The sequence below is a fragment of the Belonocnema kinseyi genome, chromosome 10 (assembly GCF_010883055.1).
Source record: "Belonocnema kinseyi isolate 2016_QV_RU_SX_M_011 chromosome 10, B_treatae_v1, whole genome shotgun sequence".
Lineage (NCBI taxonomy): Eukaryota > Metazoa > Arthropoda > Insecta > Hymenoptera > Cynipidae > Belonocnema > Belonocnema kinseyi.
This window is the reverse complement of record NC_046666.1, coordinates 88,023,932-88,037,851: the sequence shown is the minus strand read 5'-3', so window position 1 is coordinate 88,037,851 and position 13,920 is coordinate 88,023,932. Positions and strand designations below refer to the sequence as shown.

Sequence of the window (13,920 nt, the reverse complement as noted above, 5' to 3'; positions counted from 1 at the left end):
TTTAAAAAGGCAACGTTGTTCTTCGCTTGTGTTTTTTTCGTATCGTGCGTTGTTCGTCTTCAAATGTTAATTTTTTTTTTTTAATGCTAAAACTCTGACCATTTTTTTAAAAATCGAAAAACGTCGTAAGCATAAACTGTTCGAATTTTCGATTAATACAAACAGTCGTACATAGAGTTTCCAAATTTTTGTTCCAAAAATTTTGAAATTGCTCTAACCTTTGGAATTTTCATCAAAAATAGCCGGCTGACGAACTTGTTCTTTTCTTTTACGGCTTAAAAAAATCTGCTTAATCTCAATCTAATCTGATCATTTTTTCAAAAGGCATCGTGTTTACAGACTACATACTACAGACATAATTCAAACAGACACACCTTGGTAAAAATAGTTTTTTTCTGGTTCAGGGGGTTTCAAAACTTGGAGATTTCATTAAAACCGATTAATTCAAATTTTACATAAAACCCATACTTTCTTATTAGGATGAGAATGCAAAAATCTGTCTGATGTGCAGACACATTCGGATCGCGCACAGCTCGCTACGCTTGCAAGTATGGGCACATGTGTTTGGCGGATCTTGCGCTTCGCGATCGATAATTTATTTACCTTGCGCTACACTCGGTTTTTTTAATCTTCCACGTTTGTAACTTTAAAAATTTAATGTATTACCATTGACTTCTGTAATTTGATAATTGTAAATCCTCTTTTGTTGAAACCCTTTCGGCCTTAACAAAAACATTTGCATCGCGTGTCACGCGTTTCGGACTCGAGTAACGAATTTTAAAAACGCAAAATTGTCTATATTGTGTTGAACTTTATCATATTAAATGTATATTTTAATCATTTCTGTACTCGGTTCGGTACTTCAGTTTTAGGTGAAATTTTTTTCCGTCAAGCAGTTTCAAGGGCGGACCCAGAAACTGAATTTGGTGGGGGCGATTTGAAAACTTATGGAGGAGCTACTTTGTATTAGATGCATGCATGGATTATATTTGCTGATAGTATATGCAATTTGAGAACTTTTGGTGGTGGCGATTGCCCCTATGCCCCCACCGTGTGTTTTTGACGAAAAAATGCTTATCGAAAAATATTGTTAACAAAATTTATAAAACTTCTAAAATAATTAATTTTTCTTATAAACATTTTTTCTTAAATTGCATAGTATAACTAAAAAATGGAATTTTGTGGTTTTAATAACATTTTTGACGGTTTAAAAGAACTGCGTTTTATCAAGAAAATTTTTGTAAGAAAATTTTTAGATCTTTTTGAGATAAACAATTTTGCAATTCAACGTTTTTTCTGTATCTCGCTTAGTTTTGCTGGAAAATTGAATTTCTGATTTTTTAAAAAGCATTTTCGATGGATAAAATCCAGAGCCATTAGTCAAAAATGGCTGCTTAACGAACTCGTGCTTTATTTTAAGGCCTTGAAATATTGTGCCAAAGGAAAATATCCTATCCGATAATTTCTTCGAAAGTTATCGTGTTCACAGGCAACGACGTCGGCGAAGGCGGACACGGAAGTAAAGACCAATTTTTTCTCAATCAGTGAGTCTGAAAACGTTGAGATTTATTAAATCCGCGCAATCAATTTTCAGATAAAACCAATACATTCTCATTGAGATGAAAATGCAAAAAGAGTTCGAGTTCACAGAGAATCCAAGGGAATTGAATTAAATTCAACATAATTTTGTAATGATTGCCTGTCGTTTAATTTTTTGCTATTTCTGCAACACGCACTTTTGGTCTTCGTCAAATCAAATTAATTCCAGGAAGCCGCTGCATCTGCGGACCAAGCCAAGACCATCAAGACGTAATAAGAAAGGAATCGAGAACAAAGAAGACCTTGTTCTGCCGATTTTTGGTATGTGGTCTCTGACTTGCGTTCGTCGGCCCTGGCACGTGTTATATTAGAAAAGTGGCAGGGATTGGTGATCTAAAGAGCATTAGAGGGGGTCGAGGGAGGAGGGGCAAGAGCGTGAGAGTGAAGTTAGGAGAGTCGAGGGACATAGCTTAACACAGTTGCACAGCGTGCGTACCGAGTTTCGGCAATCGTAGCCTTAGGCAATCTATTCCCCTCCTCTCTCACACCCCCTCCCCATACAAATTCACCGAGAGAACTGAAACCTCCTCCCTGGCCCTCTTGCCCCCACCACCCCGCGCACTCGTACTATTTCGACCAACCGCATTTGCATCGGCACCGATGACCCATATACGCATTCTTCCTCGGTACGATTCATCCGACTTTTTCAGCTTTTAGATTTCAACTTTCCATTTCTGCGGTTGACACGTGTCGTGCAATCAGTCCTTGACGAGAAATCGCGATTAGTGGCTTAAAGCGTATTGTTGCAATTTTTCGCGAAGGGAAGGGGCCTAAAAGTGATACCGGTTTTTGAAGTTTCGAGGAACTGGATTAGATGACACAACTTCTCGTTTTGTTGCCAGTGTTTGAAGAAGTAGCGCTGAAGAGTTTTTTTTAATTTGGCGCGCTTATGACTGGCATAGTGAATATTTTACGGATCGACGATCTATCCGCGATCGAAGCAGGCGTACCACTAAGCACTAAATAATTGACAGGATAAATGTGTGGAGTTAACAGAAATATTTCTTTAACTCGGTGAACTTTAAATGTTCTCTGGTAGGAGGTGGCATTGATTTCGACGCTCAAGAAGACGGATAACGGAAGTGTTGCTTTCCAACTGTGTTCAGTCAGTAGTGTTAGCCGCAATTGAATCAGTGAGAAACTTTTAAGTGTTTAAAATCAATTTAAATTTGAAACTCTCGGGATGTTGTATTGGTGTTTCACAGTGGCATTGTACCGCGAATTCTATTGGAAAGGTAGTGATATGTTGTAGAGGTGATTAGAAAGTGCGGCTGATATGCATGCAATGACATTTTCGAAATCGATGTGCAAAATTCGATTGCATCACGAATCAAGAGCTTGATCGACCTTGTGCGAAAGACATCCACGCGCGGCAAGCAGCGGTGTTGACAATGACTCATGAATGAGGAGCACGAGTAAATAACCAAAACCGCTTTCGAGACCTTCGTACTTGTCACTTCTCACCTAATTGATGAACGCCGGTACGTTGCATTTTTTAAAGAACAAATACTGAGCAAATATTAGACGATTATGAGTTTCTAAAGTAAAGTTGCAACGAGAGTGTTGTGATCGAGGTTATGACAAGGTCTTCCGTTTTTTCTATCCTTCGATTTTACAGAACAAAAAACCGAAAAAAATTTTAAATATTAAATTGTATTGGGAAAAAGTAAACGCTATACATTCAGTAAAATTAGGGCTATGGAATTAATTTCTTTATAAACTTGAATTTAAAATGCGTAGGAAAATAAGGGAATCACTTGTCATTTAAAACATAAATATAAACTTTTTGAATTTTAGTTCATCGTTTATGGGGAAAAAATTGTAAACTGTCGTTTCTAATTTTGAGTGACGTTAGGGTATAATGAAATTTAATTGCCAAAGTTAGTTTTTATTAGTGTTTTTCGCGGATATGATGTGATTAGAGTTTTCTCATTATCTTTTTATGTTAATCACAGTATTGCACTCTACTACAATCTAACAACAGTCCAACAAATTTGACAACATATTTAACAAAGGTTATACTTTGTCTAGCTCAAGTCTCAACAGAATCTCAATTGTTAGCACCTAATATTTGCCTTTATCAAAGTTAACTTAAGAATTAGTTGGGCTGTAGTATTACTTATGTATATGTTATAAATCTTATTTTTAATCATCACATTTTGTAAACTCAGTATAAACATATTTTTTCTATCTGTGTTCCTTAAAATTACTTAGTGAATAATTAATGGTAAAAAGTTTCCCCCCCAAAAATAAACAAGTCTCAACGTATAGCTTAAATGAATAATTAAGGCTAAAATTCCTCATTAAAAATGTTGTCCCAAATGTATCAATAAAACTCGAATAAAGTATTATTCTTTTTCACAGTAAAAAATTTAATAATTTCAAATTCAAGAAATCAAATTTAAGAATTTTTATAGTTTCAGATTTAAAACGATTAAACTTGAAGCTTCTAAATATTAATGATAATACATTTCAAGGTTCAGCGTAAAAAATTTTTGAGACTAAATTATTAAAAAAAAGCTTCGAGATTGAGTAATTTTAAACTAAACCCCTTTCAAAAATTTGAAGAATCGAACATTTTTAATATTTAAAAGTGAATAATTTCAGAGTTTAAATCAATTTTGTCAGTTTTAAGCATTTCGAGCTTAAATCAATTTTCAGTGAAATGTGAGCCACAATTCATTCTAGTACAAATTTCTACAAATTATTAGTTTTATTTTACTTTTTCATTTCTAATCATCAACTTTCACTTTGCACTATAATTAAGACTCAAGAGATTAATTTATAACTCAAGTCATTCAAAAATTAAAGGGACAGAAAAACTCTCTTAACTGAATTAATAAAGATTTAAATGGTTAAAATAACTAGAAGAGTGTCACCGGTATCACTTTAGTAAAAATTGCATTGGTCTCATGTAAAATATAACTGATTATCAGTGAAATTCTCATTGATTGCCAGTGATAATCTTTACATTAATGAATTTTCACTGTTTCAAATTTGAAGATAAATGTTAAGAGATATTGTCTACATTTAGATAAATAACTGGTTTCATTGAGTAATCAGCCAATTTGACTGATGCTTTATACTCTTTAAATTCAATTTAATTCAATCAGTGAAAATTGGCTGATTTTAGTCATATTTCAATGGTTCTTCTGTAGTTAAATATATTAAAAATTCAGTGAGACTTCTTACTAAAAAAATTTGCCGAAAATATGTGTTTGATATTTTTTGAGAACACATATTAAATGCAGTTTTCAAACTCATTTCAATTTCGCTCGATCTTCTTCAGTGTTTATAGATAAACAGGAAAAACACCTTCGACCTGAAAGCGTTATGATATTGGTAATTTCTAATTTCAAGTGCCTATTAAATAAAAAATTTTTGAATTCGAAAAGTTAAAAAGGAAAGAATATCGCTATTTTGGAATAAAAGTTGGAATTAGAATTCTAGAGGAATTTGTAAATCACGAAAGTTTTGCAATGGAAACTTTAGGATTTATAAACGTAGAAATTGGGAAGAACCATTGTACGATTTGAAATTGTGAACCTAATGTTTCTTGGAATTATATGTAATTTGATCGTTCACGTTGAAATAACAGGTAAAAGGTTTTTTCTATAATTAGGGGGCGCTTACCCGTTACTTCCACCTAAATTTTGCACTTCCAACATTTTCGAGGTCAGTAGACCCACCTTACTTCCTTAGAAAGGCGCTTCTTGAATTCTAACGCAAGTATGGAGCGCTAAATCTAAATACCGTTGGATACACAATTTGCTCAAGAACGCTAGATTTTTATGTCCTTGAAGTTACGAACGTTCATTTGAACGAAATTAAAGATTTTTTCCCCGAATTTTGCTTTGCCTAAATCATTTAGGATGACAAAAAATGATATTCCATTGGAAGAAGTTTTCGAAATTTTTATTTTTTGAGGGATTAAATACCCTTACAAATCACCCATTATTCAAACATGCCAAACACAATTTCGATTGTCGATATTTGAAAATATAAAAACGTCAAAAAATCTCTTTTTTTACCTCACTAATTATAAAGTGAGTGAGAAAGTTCAACAAGGCCCCTAAAAACCACCCCTATTATTCCCACACCTAAAAGGTTAAAAATGACAAGTTTTATGGTCGTAATTTAAAAATATAAATACATCAAAATTTCTCTTTTTCTTACCTCACTAATTATAGAGGGAGTGAGAAAATTCGGCAAGAACTAAAAAAAGAGAATTTTTGACCTTTTTGTATTTTCAATTATCGACAATCAAACTTGTCATTTTTAAAATTTTAGGTGCAGATATATTAAGGGTAGTTTTTAGAGGTCTTGTCGAATTTTCTTACCCACTCTATAATTAGTAAGGTAAAAAAATTTTTTTGACGTTTTTATATTTTCAAATAGCGAAAATCAAACTAGCCATTTTTAACATTTTAGGTGGGGATATATTAAGGGTGGTTTTTATGGGGCTTGCCGAACTTTCTCACTCACTCTATAATTATTAAGATTAAAAAAGAGGATTTTTGACGTTTTTGTATTTTCAAATATCGAAATCAAACTTATCATTTTTAACAGTTTAGGTGAGGACGTATTAAGGGTGGCTTTTAGGGGCCTTGCCGAACTCTCTCAACCACTCTATTATTATTGAGATAAAGAAAGAGAATTTTGGACTTTTTTGTATTTCCAAATATCGTCAATTAAACTTTTTAATTTTAACATTTTAGGTGAGGACATATTAAGGATTGTTTTTAGGGGTCTTACCGAACATTCTCACCAACTCTTTGAGTAGTGAGATAAAAAAAGATAATTTTTGACATCTTTATATTTTTAAATATCGACAATCAAACTTGCATTAGGCAGGTCTAAATAATGAGTGATGTTTAAGGGTAGGTAACCTCTTAACAAAATTTTTATTTGACAATTCTTTCCGACAGAATATTTTCTTCGTCGTTCTAATTGATGTAAGCAAAAAAGAAATTGAAAAAATATTTCTTTTATTTTCGTTTAAATGAACGTTCCTAACTTAAAGTACATTAGATTTTTGCATCACCCATCTTTCGAGCATACACGTGCATAATTTACTAAAGCTGGATTGTGAAAATCTACAAAAAACCTTTAGTTACTATTTCGCACGGCCTCTCTAATGATACATACATCATTTAAATTTTACTATCGATATTAGAACCTAGAGTAGTATGAAACCTTAAGCAAAAGTCGCAATGCGAGTTTTTTCACAACTTTGTGTCTAAATTTCACGTAAGCGTGAAAAGGGTAGATTATTTCTTTAGACGTATTTTTATAGATTATTTCTTTGACTGTATTTTTTAAATCTCACGTTAGCGACTTCCTGTATTTCGCATTCAAAATTTTGGTTATTTAATAAAATTCTCTTTAAATTCTGATGTTTTAAAATTCACTGAATCAGTGAAATTTTACCGGGAATCAGCGTTGTACTTCTGCATATTTTAACTGTGAAATTGACTAAGAATGATTAACAGTTAACTGAAAATCTAGTCTCTCTTTGAATCTGACATACAGTGAAACTCTTCTATAACGCCGATTTTCGGGATGACGGTGGGTGGGAACTAACTCATTCCAGCTCGCTCTGCTTCTGTTTGTTGACGCCTGAGGGCTCGCCTGAGTGACAACCGCAGATCCCGTGCACCTCCTGTTACACGTGCATGTGGCGCGACGTCAATTCTCAGAAGGGCTATAGAAGGGAAGGCTATTAAATGTTTTCACTGCAGTTAAAAACCTACTAATTGAAATAGTGCAACTTCGTTTAGCAAACGCTTTAGTACGTATTTCCATGACTAATTAGATGTTTTCTAATCATTTATAGTCCAATTATACTAATTAAATTAGTAGAAGTTAAACTTCTTTTAATTCATTTGGTAACCAAATGGTAGCTTCACTGGTTTTTTTATAAGAAAAAGTTTACTGAAATTTTAGTGAGCAAGACATCAGTGAAGAACTACTGGAATTTCAGTAAATTTTCATTGTACCTTAGCGAATTTATACTGATTGAAATAGCCACACGCGTACGTTCCTGATTCATAGTGAAGTTACACTGACTCAAATTAAGACAATATTGTCGTTCACATTTCAATATACTTTAATTTTTGTCAACTGTTCTAACTGTTCAGAGTATCAATAGATTTAACTGAACTTCTTATAAAATCTAGTAATGAGTCATGTTGTCCAAACTCCATATAAGTATTACACTTTCAGTAAACTTTATGGATCTTTCTTTTGCGTGTATAGTCCGTGCAGAAATTTTGGTGGAGCGCCGGTCGAGCCCCGATCGGGAAAAATGTTTGCATTTCGAAGAAAACTATTATACTTTGAAAAACAATGTTCAAAGTTATAGCTATCACACATGCACATAAATGAATTTTAAGACTAAATATTTTTGAATCTTCGTAATATTCCTTCGGAATTATTTTTGTTTGACTAACGCACATGGTGCACACGGAATGAGATTTAAAAAGTGAGCTTATGTTCGAGAAAATATAAAAAACATTTAATCTAGAATGTTACTACTCCGGAAATTTATACATTTTGTATAAAGTAATCTCTATTTTCATAATATAAGCAACAAATATAAAATTCTAGAAAGCTGGAAAAAATTGTCTTTTTTCGCATAAATAGTCAAATGCGCTCAAAATGACGGCGCTTTCTCCAGTACATTGCTGACAATCTTCAGAAGCTTAAGATTAATTGTAAACTTTCTTGAAAATATTGCTGCCATTTTAACGCTTTATTTTATAATACATTTTTTGAAAGAACTTACCTGTATCTTTGTAAGCTGAAAATATTTCCTTGTCGATTAAACGAAATATTTAGAGATAAGCGCGCTAAATTCAAATTAAACATTTACTTCAGGATAATACATTATTTAAAGTCCTTTCTTTTCTAACAATTTTTCGTTTTTATTCATTTATTTGTTAGAAAATACGCATGTTTCTGCATTAAAAGCATGGTGTCTTATATGAATTCTCAATGTTTTTAGTTACTGTGAATGCATAAGAAGTTGATGTACAAATTTAGGAACGGAAATTATTTTCGTGCAGTTTGAGAGAAAAAACATCAAGTTGGACGTCCCTAACCTCACAAGTCAATAAGTTCGCAATGTATGACATTCGACCTTGACGATATAAATATCACTAATAAAAATTTTTCAGACTTCGATAAATGATGAACAGGTTAACTTCATTTTTACTCTCTCCCGTGCAGAAATTGCCGAACTTATTTCCAAATTCCGATCTGGGTCCGGTCGAACTTTCCACATGTGATCGCAAGGGGGCAGATGGTGTGTCTCGCGTCAGAACCACGTCGGGTCGGGTAAGGTTAGAAAATATTATGTCAAGTTTTCTGTTATCGTCGTGATATTGCCAAAAATTTTACAGAACCCGATCTGTACAGCGTTTTTCGTGCATAGTACGCTCAATACAAGCCATTTTGTATCAAGCCCGAAATCAGGGGCCCGGTAAAACTATTTTTGTACCCAGTTCGCTCTGTACAATGTATTTTTTACAGAGCTGTTTATTCACTCTTATTTGTGACTGCGCGAATCGAATACGTATTTATGTAAACATTAGCCGGGCAAAATTATTATTAGTATCTTCTTGACGTATTTTTTACTGTTTACCAGTAGTATACTTGTACTAATGGCATTGAACGCTTGTACTGAAAGACAAATATGGATAACATGGATAATTTTGAGATACAGATAGTATTTTAAGCCAAATTGACAGAAATTCCTGTGAAAGATAACTGTATGTCAATAAACAGTGAAGATGCCATAGTTCATTAACTTTTAACCATAAATAGATCCGTAATGATAGCATAACTTAAAGTGAATGATGTCTTAACTTTTTAACAGTAATTGACGAGTAATTTTAAATGAAAATAAATTTTTTTTGAACATGTTTCATTTTACTTTTGCGTAATAAAGAATCAAATTATAAGTAAACTTTACAGTGAATATCATATCACGTCTTATGTATAAACAGCTCTATACAAAATACAGTGTACATAGCGGGCTGGGTACAAAATAGTATAATTTCGGACTTGTTGCGTAACATATAAATAAATATATATATTGTCTCAATAATTATGGTACTTTCGAAGTCTAAATTAGTGAAAAGTGACCAATTGAAAAGAAAAAAACGGTACTGCTTCATTAAGATGTAAACCAACTAATTTTAGTAAATTCTTCTGTTGTGAATTAATTAAATTTGACGAAAATATCAATATTTTTCACTTTTAATAAGTTAATTTGGATCAATTGTCCCTTGGTTGCAATATTAGTCAAATTTTACTGATTTTCACTCAACTAATTTAAGAATTTTAGATTTATGGAGAGTACCAAATCAGCCTAGGTGTTTTTTCACCCTGTAGAATTTGAGCTACTATGAATTGAATTAGCAAATTTTAATTAGGAATGACAAGTAAAAGTTTTTTATTACTAATTCAGATTTAAAGGGTGGCAGCTTAATTATGTATTCATGAATCAATCTTAGTAACGCAATTCAAATGATAATACATTATTTTTAGCTGGAGGAACAGTTGGGAACGGGTGCGAAAGAGGAGGGAAGTCTATACTAGAAGGAGGCAGTGACAGGGGCGGTGAAGGTCACGGGGTTGGGCCCAGGGGTGGCATCATGGACTCTCAACAACAACAATTTTGCCTTAAATGGAACAGTTTCGGCAACAACTTGGCTACAGCTTTCTCAAACCTCTTCAAAAGTGAGAGTCTGACGGATGTCACCCTTTTCTGCGAGGGTAAGTGAACTTTATTTTTAGCTATTTCACTGTATATTATCGGGTATTTGTTTTTTTCTTAATGTTGATTTGAGGCAATATAATTAGTTAATTTTTCTGAAGCTATAAACAATAAGCATACCGTTTAGATAGATTTATATGAAAGTTGGAAAAAGTTAGTACTTTTTGAGAAAAATATCGTTAAAAATTGGCCTCTGTCCACAATGTAAGTGTCATGAACAATTTTGGTGTGAAAAAAACGAATTAATATAAAATTTATAAATGATATACAAAGAAAACGTTACGAATCAAATAAAAAGCTCAAAAGCGAAAATTATAATTATCTCAATTTTTACAAACTTTCATACGAATTATTTAGTCAGAAGGTCATAAAAAATTAATATTTTAAAAATAGATATACATGAATAGATAGGTGAATTTCAAGAAATTTTTTTTTAATTTAAAAAATATTCTTCAAATAATTTGGTAAAAATGCAAGGTGTAAAAAACGAATTGGGCCATTTGATTCAGCTGTAAAAAATGGCTAAAGTATGTGTGTTCTACGATTTTATTATGCTCTTAAACCAGTAAGTGACTAAAATAACGAGCGCTGCTGACGATACCAGTGGCGCCAAATGGTAGATCCAACCAGTGATATAGCGCTCCACGCGGCCAAGACATGAAATTCCAGTTGTCTGTTACATACGTGTCGTTAGTCGCGTCTTTGAAATTCTCAAGTGAAAACGAACTTTATTGTGTACTAGTGTTTGTTTTTAAAATATTTGGGACCTGACTGCAATAATCAGGGAATATGTATAATATATTTCGCTTGAAAATGGACGCAATACATTATGTCGAACCCTCATTTATTACTGTCAGAGTAAAGTACGATTAATTAGCACTATAGCAGAGATGAGGCCATCTTATCTCTGAAAAAAGTGATGAATGATGTCATACCTAACCAGCTGATGAAAGACAACGCGTACGATCAGATGACTACTGCGTTACTGAGTAACCAGTGAACCTAACTAATTAAACCAGTGACAGAATTCCACTAAGTGGACCAGTGAAATCTCTCTGACGGTCAATGACACACTTCTGGCTGTTTCGACCAGTGAGATTTCACTGGTACACGGAAAACAAATTCTTGAGGCGAACGAGTGAATCGAGAATATATTAAACTCAGAGAAAATGTACGCTTGGATTAGGTCAAACGTTTAGTTAGAAGAGTTAAACATTTAGTTACTTTATGTAAATTGTTCTCGTAAATCAGTAATTTGGACAAAATTGCTAAGTTCGAAAGTTTATTATTTTCGATGGATTATGTATAATTGTATTATCTTAAGATTAGAAAAAAAATTTAGTTGTTATAGAAATATATTAACTTACAGTAGCCAATTTTCGTTTGGTTTCGCGAAAATGAATTTCCCTGAAATCCGTGTAATGCATTTGGAAGTCAAGTTTGTTGTTTTTCTCGCGTTTCTTAATATTTCAATATAGTCACCGCTTGCAATAGAAAAACTTGTAAATTATTATTAACGCAACACAAACTCTATTTAATATTAACATTCGCGCACATTTTAAGTAGTAAACAGCGTTTAATTGTCCAAAGTAAATCTCAACTGTCACTGCTCCCGATTAGACCGTCGCCATTTTATTTCGCTGCTCCCATAATGCACCGGCGCTCTTCCGATGATTGCTTCTGACACCTATTCTTAATATCCCTATTATAGCTATACTTATTAGGGGTTTGACTATACGATATCCCGGGTATATGGAAAATGGTCAAGGATATTCATTTTTGCTGATCCAGGGATCTTTCTAAATTCCTTCGTTCGTTTTCAGCTAAATGTTTAGCTATAACAAGGAATAATATCCCTGCCACAGCTCAATTTTTTTTACCGTGTATAGAACTCATATCACATGACACTCATACTACATGAAAAATTGGGCGAAGAAAAAAATTGTCCAATGCAAGGATGTTATGCAATTTATTCCACAGAATCGAATAGCGCTGTATATTAGTTTTTTCGTATTTCGCATATTAAAACAAATTGTTTAAATAAAAAGGGTTTAAATTATTTAAAAATAAGATTTTGTTAATCACAATGTGCGGTGGAATTGTAGAGAATTTGCAAGCCAATAAAACATGTTTTGAGAAAAGTGGCACTTTAATTATTACACGGTAAAAAAATTGAGCTGTGACAGGGATATTATTCCTTATTATAGCTAACCATTTCGCTGAAAACGAACGAAGAAATTAAGTGAGATCCCTGGATCACTGAAAATGAATATCCTTGACCATTTTCCATATACCAGGGATATCGTATAGTCAAACTCCTAATAAGTATGGCTATAATAGGGATATTAAGAATATGTGTCTTAAGGAATTATCGGAAGAGCGCCGGTGCATTGTTGGTAAGTTAAAAGATTTCTAAAACAACTAAATTTTTTTCTAAACTAAAGATAATAAAATTATACATAATCTGTCGAAAATAATAAACTCTCCAACTTAGTAGTTTTGTCCAAATTACTGATTTACGAGAACAATTGACGTAAAGTAACTAAATGTTTAACTCTTCTAACTAAATGTTCTACCTGTTCTAAGCGGACACTTTCTTTGAGTTCAATATTTTCTCGATTCACTCGTTCGCCTCAAGAATGTTTTTCCCGTGTATGCTTCGACACCCTTTATTTATGAAAGCTTTAGCATTGTTGTTTTTATTTCTTTTTTTTTCTTTTTTACCGAAATAATTACCCGATTTTGCACTCTATTAAGTGATGTGCGAATTCGTATGCGAAAGGCTGACTTCACGAGATTCGCACCACTTCGCGCTTCTATTCTGCCTGGCTGAAACTTCAGTTTCTACTCTCGTATGACTATGCGTGTACTCGGTCACTTGCATTAATCTTGTATTGAAGTGCACTGAGAATTTTTTATTTGAACGTATAATATTGAGCTTGCAAACTTTCTATTTGGTTAGGGTTCTTAACAAAATTATTTGATTTGTTATCAGAAATAATGATAAACAATTTAGTAGAAAATGAAATACATTTTTTTCTGAATATCGATGTACACATCTGTCTAACTTTAAGTATTTCTTTTTAGAAAAATAACAAAATTATCATAAAAAAAGTCAATTCATAGTGATGTGGAAAATGACTTTAATTCTGTTGAGGTTGTCATCAGACCGGAACTGGTTTCGGGTTCACGGACCGTCCTAAAATTCCAAACAGACCAGAAACTTTGATTAGAACATTTTTAAAATTTTCCGGAAATTTTTGGTAGCTTATGGTAAGTTACGGCGAGTTACCCTCAAAGTTACCGAAAATTACCAAAACATTGTTTAATGAACTTTTGGGCTGGTTCGGGTTTTTGAGTTTTATGATCGCGTTGAAGAGGTTGCGCTAACAAAATTTATGCTTTTGTGTAGAAATTCGTATTTTCTTCATACAATTTATATATATATATATATAATTAAAAATTTGTCATAAGGACAACCGCAGGATTTCGCCGGGAGCGGGTGCTAATCTGAATAATTGCACCCGCTTCCAGCGAAA

At 33.0% G+C, this 13,920-nt stretch overlaps 1 protein-coding gene across 1 annotated transcript in view; it reads left to right on the top strand.

Annotated features, from left to right (window-relative positions):
* The first annotated feature begins 2,222 nt into the window (after positions 1–2,222).
* LOC117181247 (zinc finger protein chinmo) overlaps positions 2,223–13,920 on the top strand; it is a 172,422-nt gene continuing 160,724 nt past the window's right edge. Inside the window, exons 1-2 of the mRNA XM_033373811.1 lie at positions 2,223–3,080; positions 10,153–10,380. Of these exons, the coding sequence (XP_033229702.1) occupies positions 3,071–3,080; positions 10,153–10,380 (238 nt within the window). The 5' untranslated portion in view covers positions 2,223–3,070. The remainder of the gene's footprint in view (positions 3,081–10,152; positions 10,381–13,920) is intronic.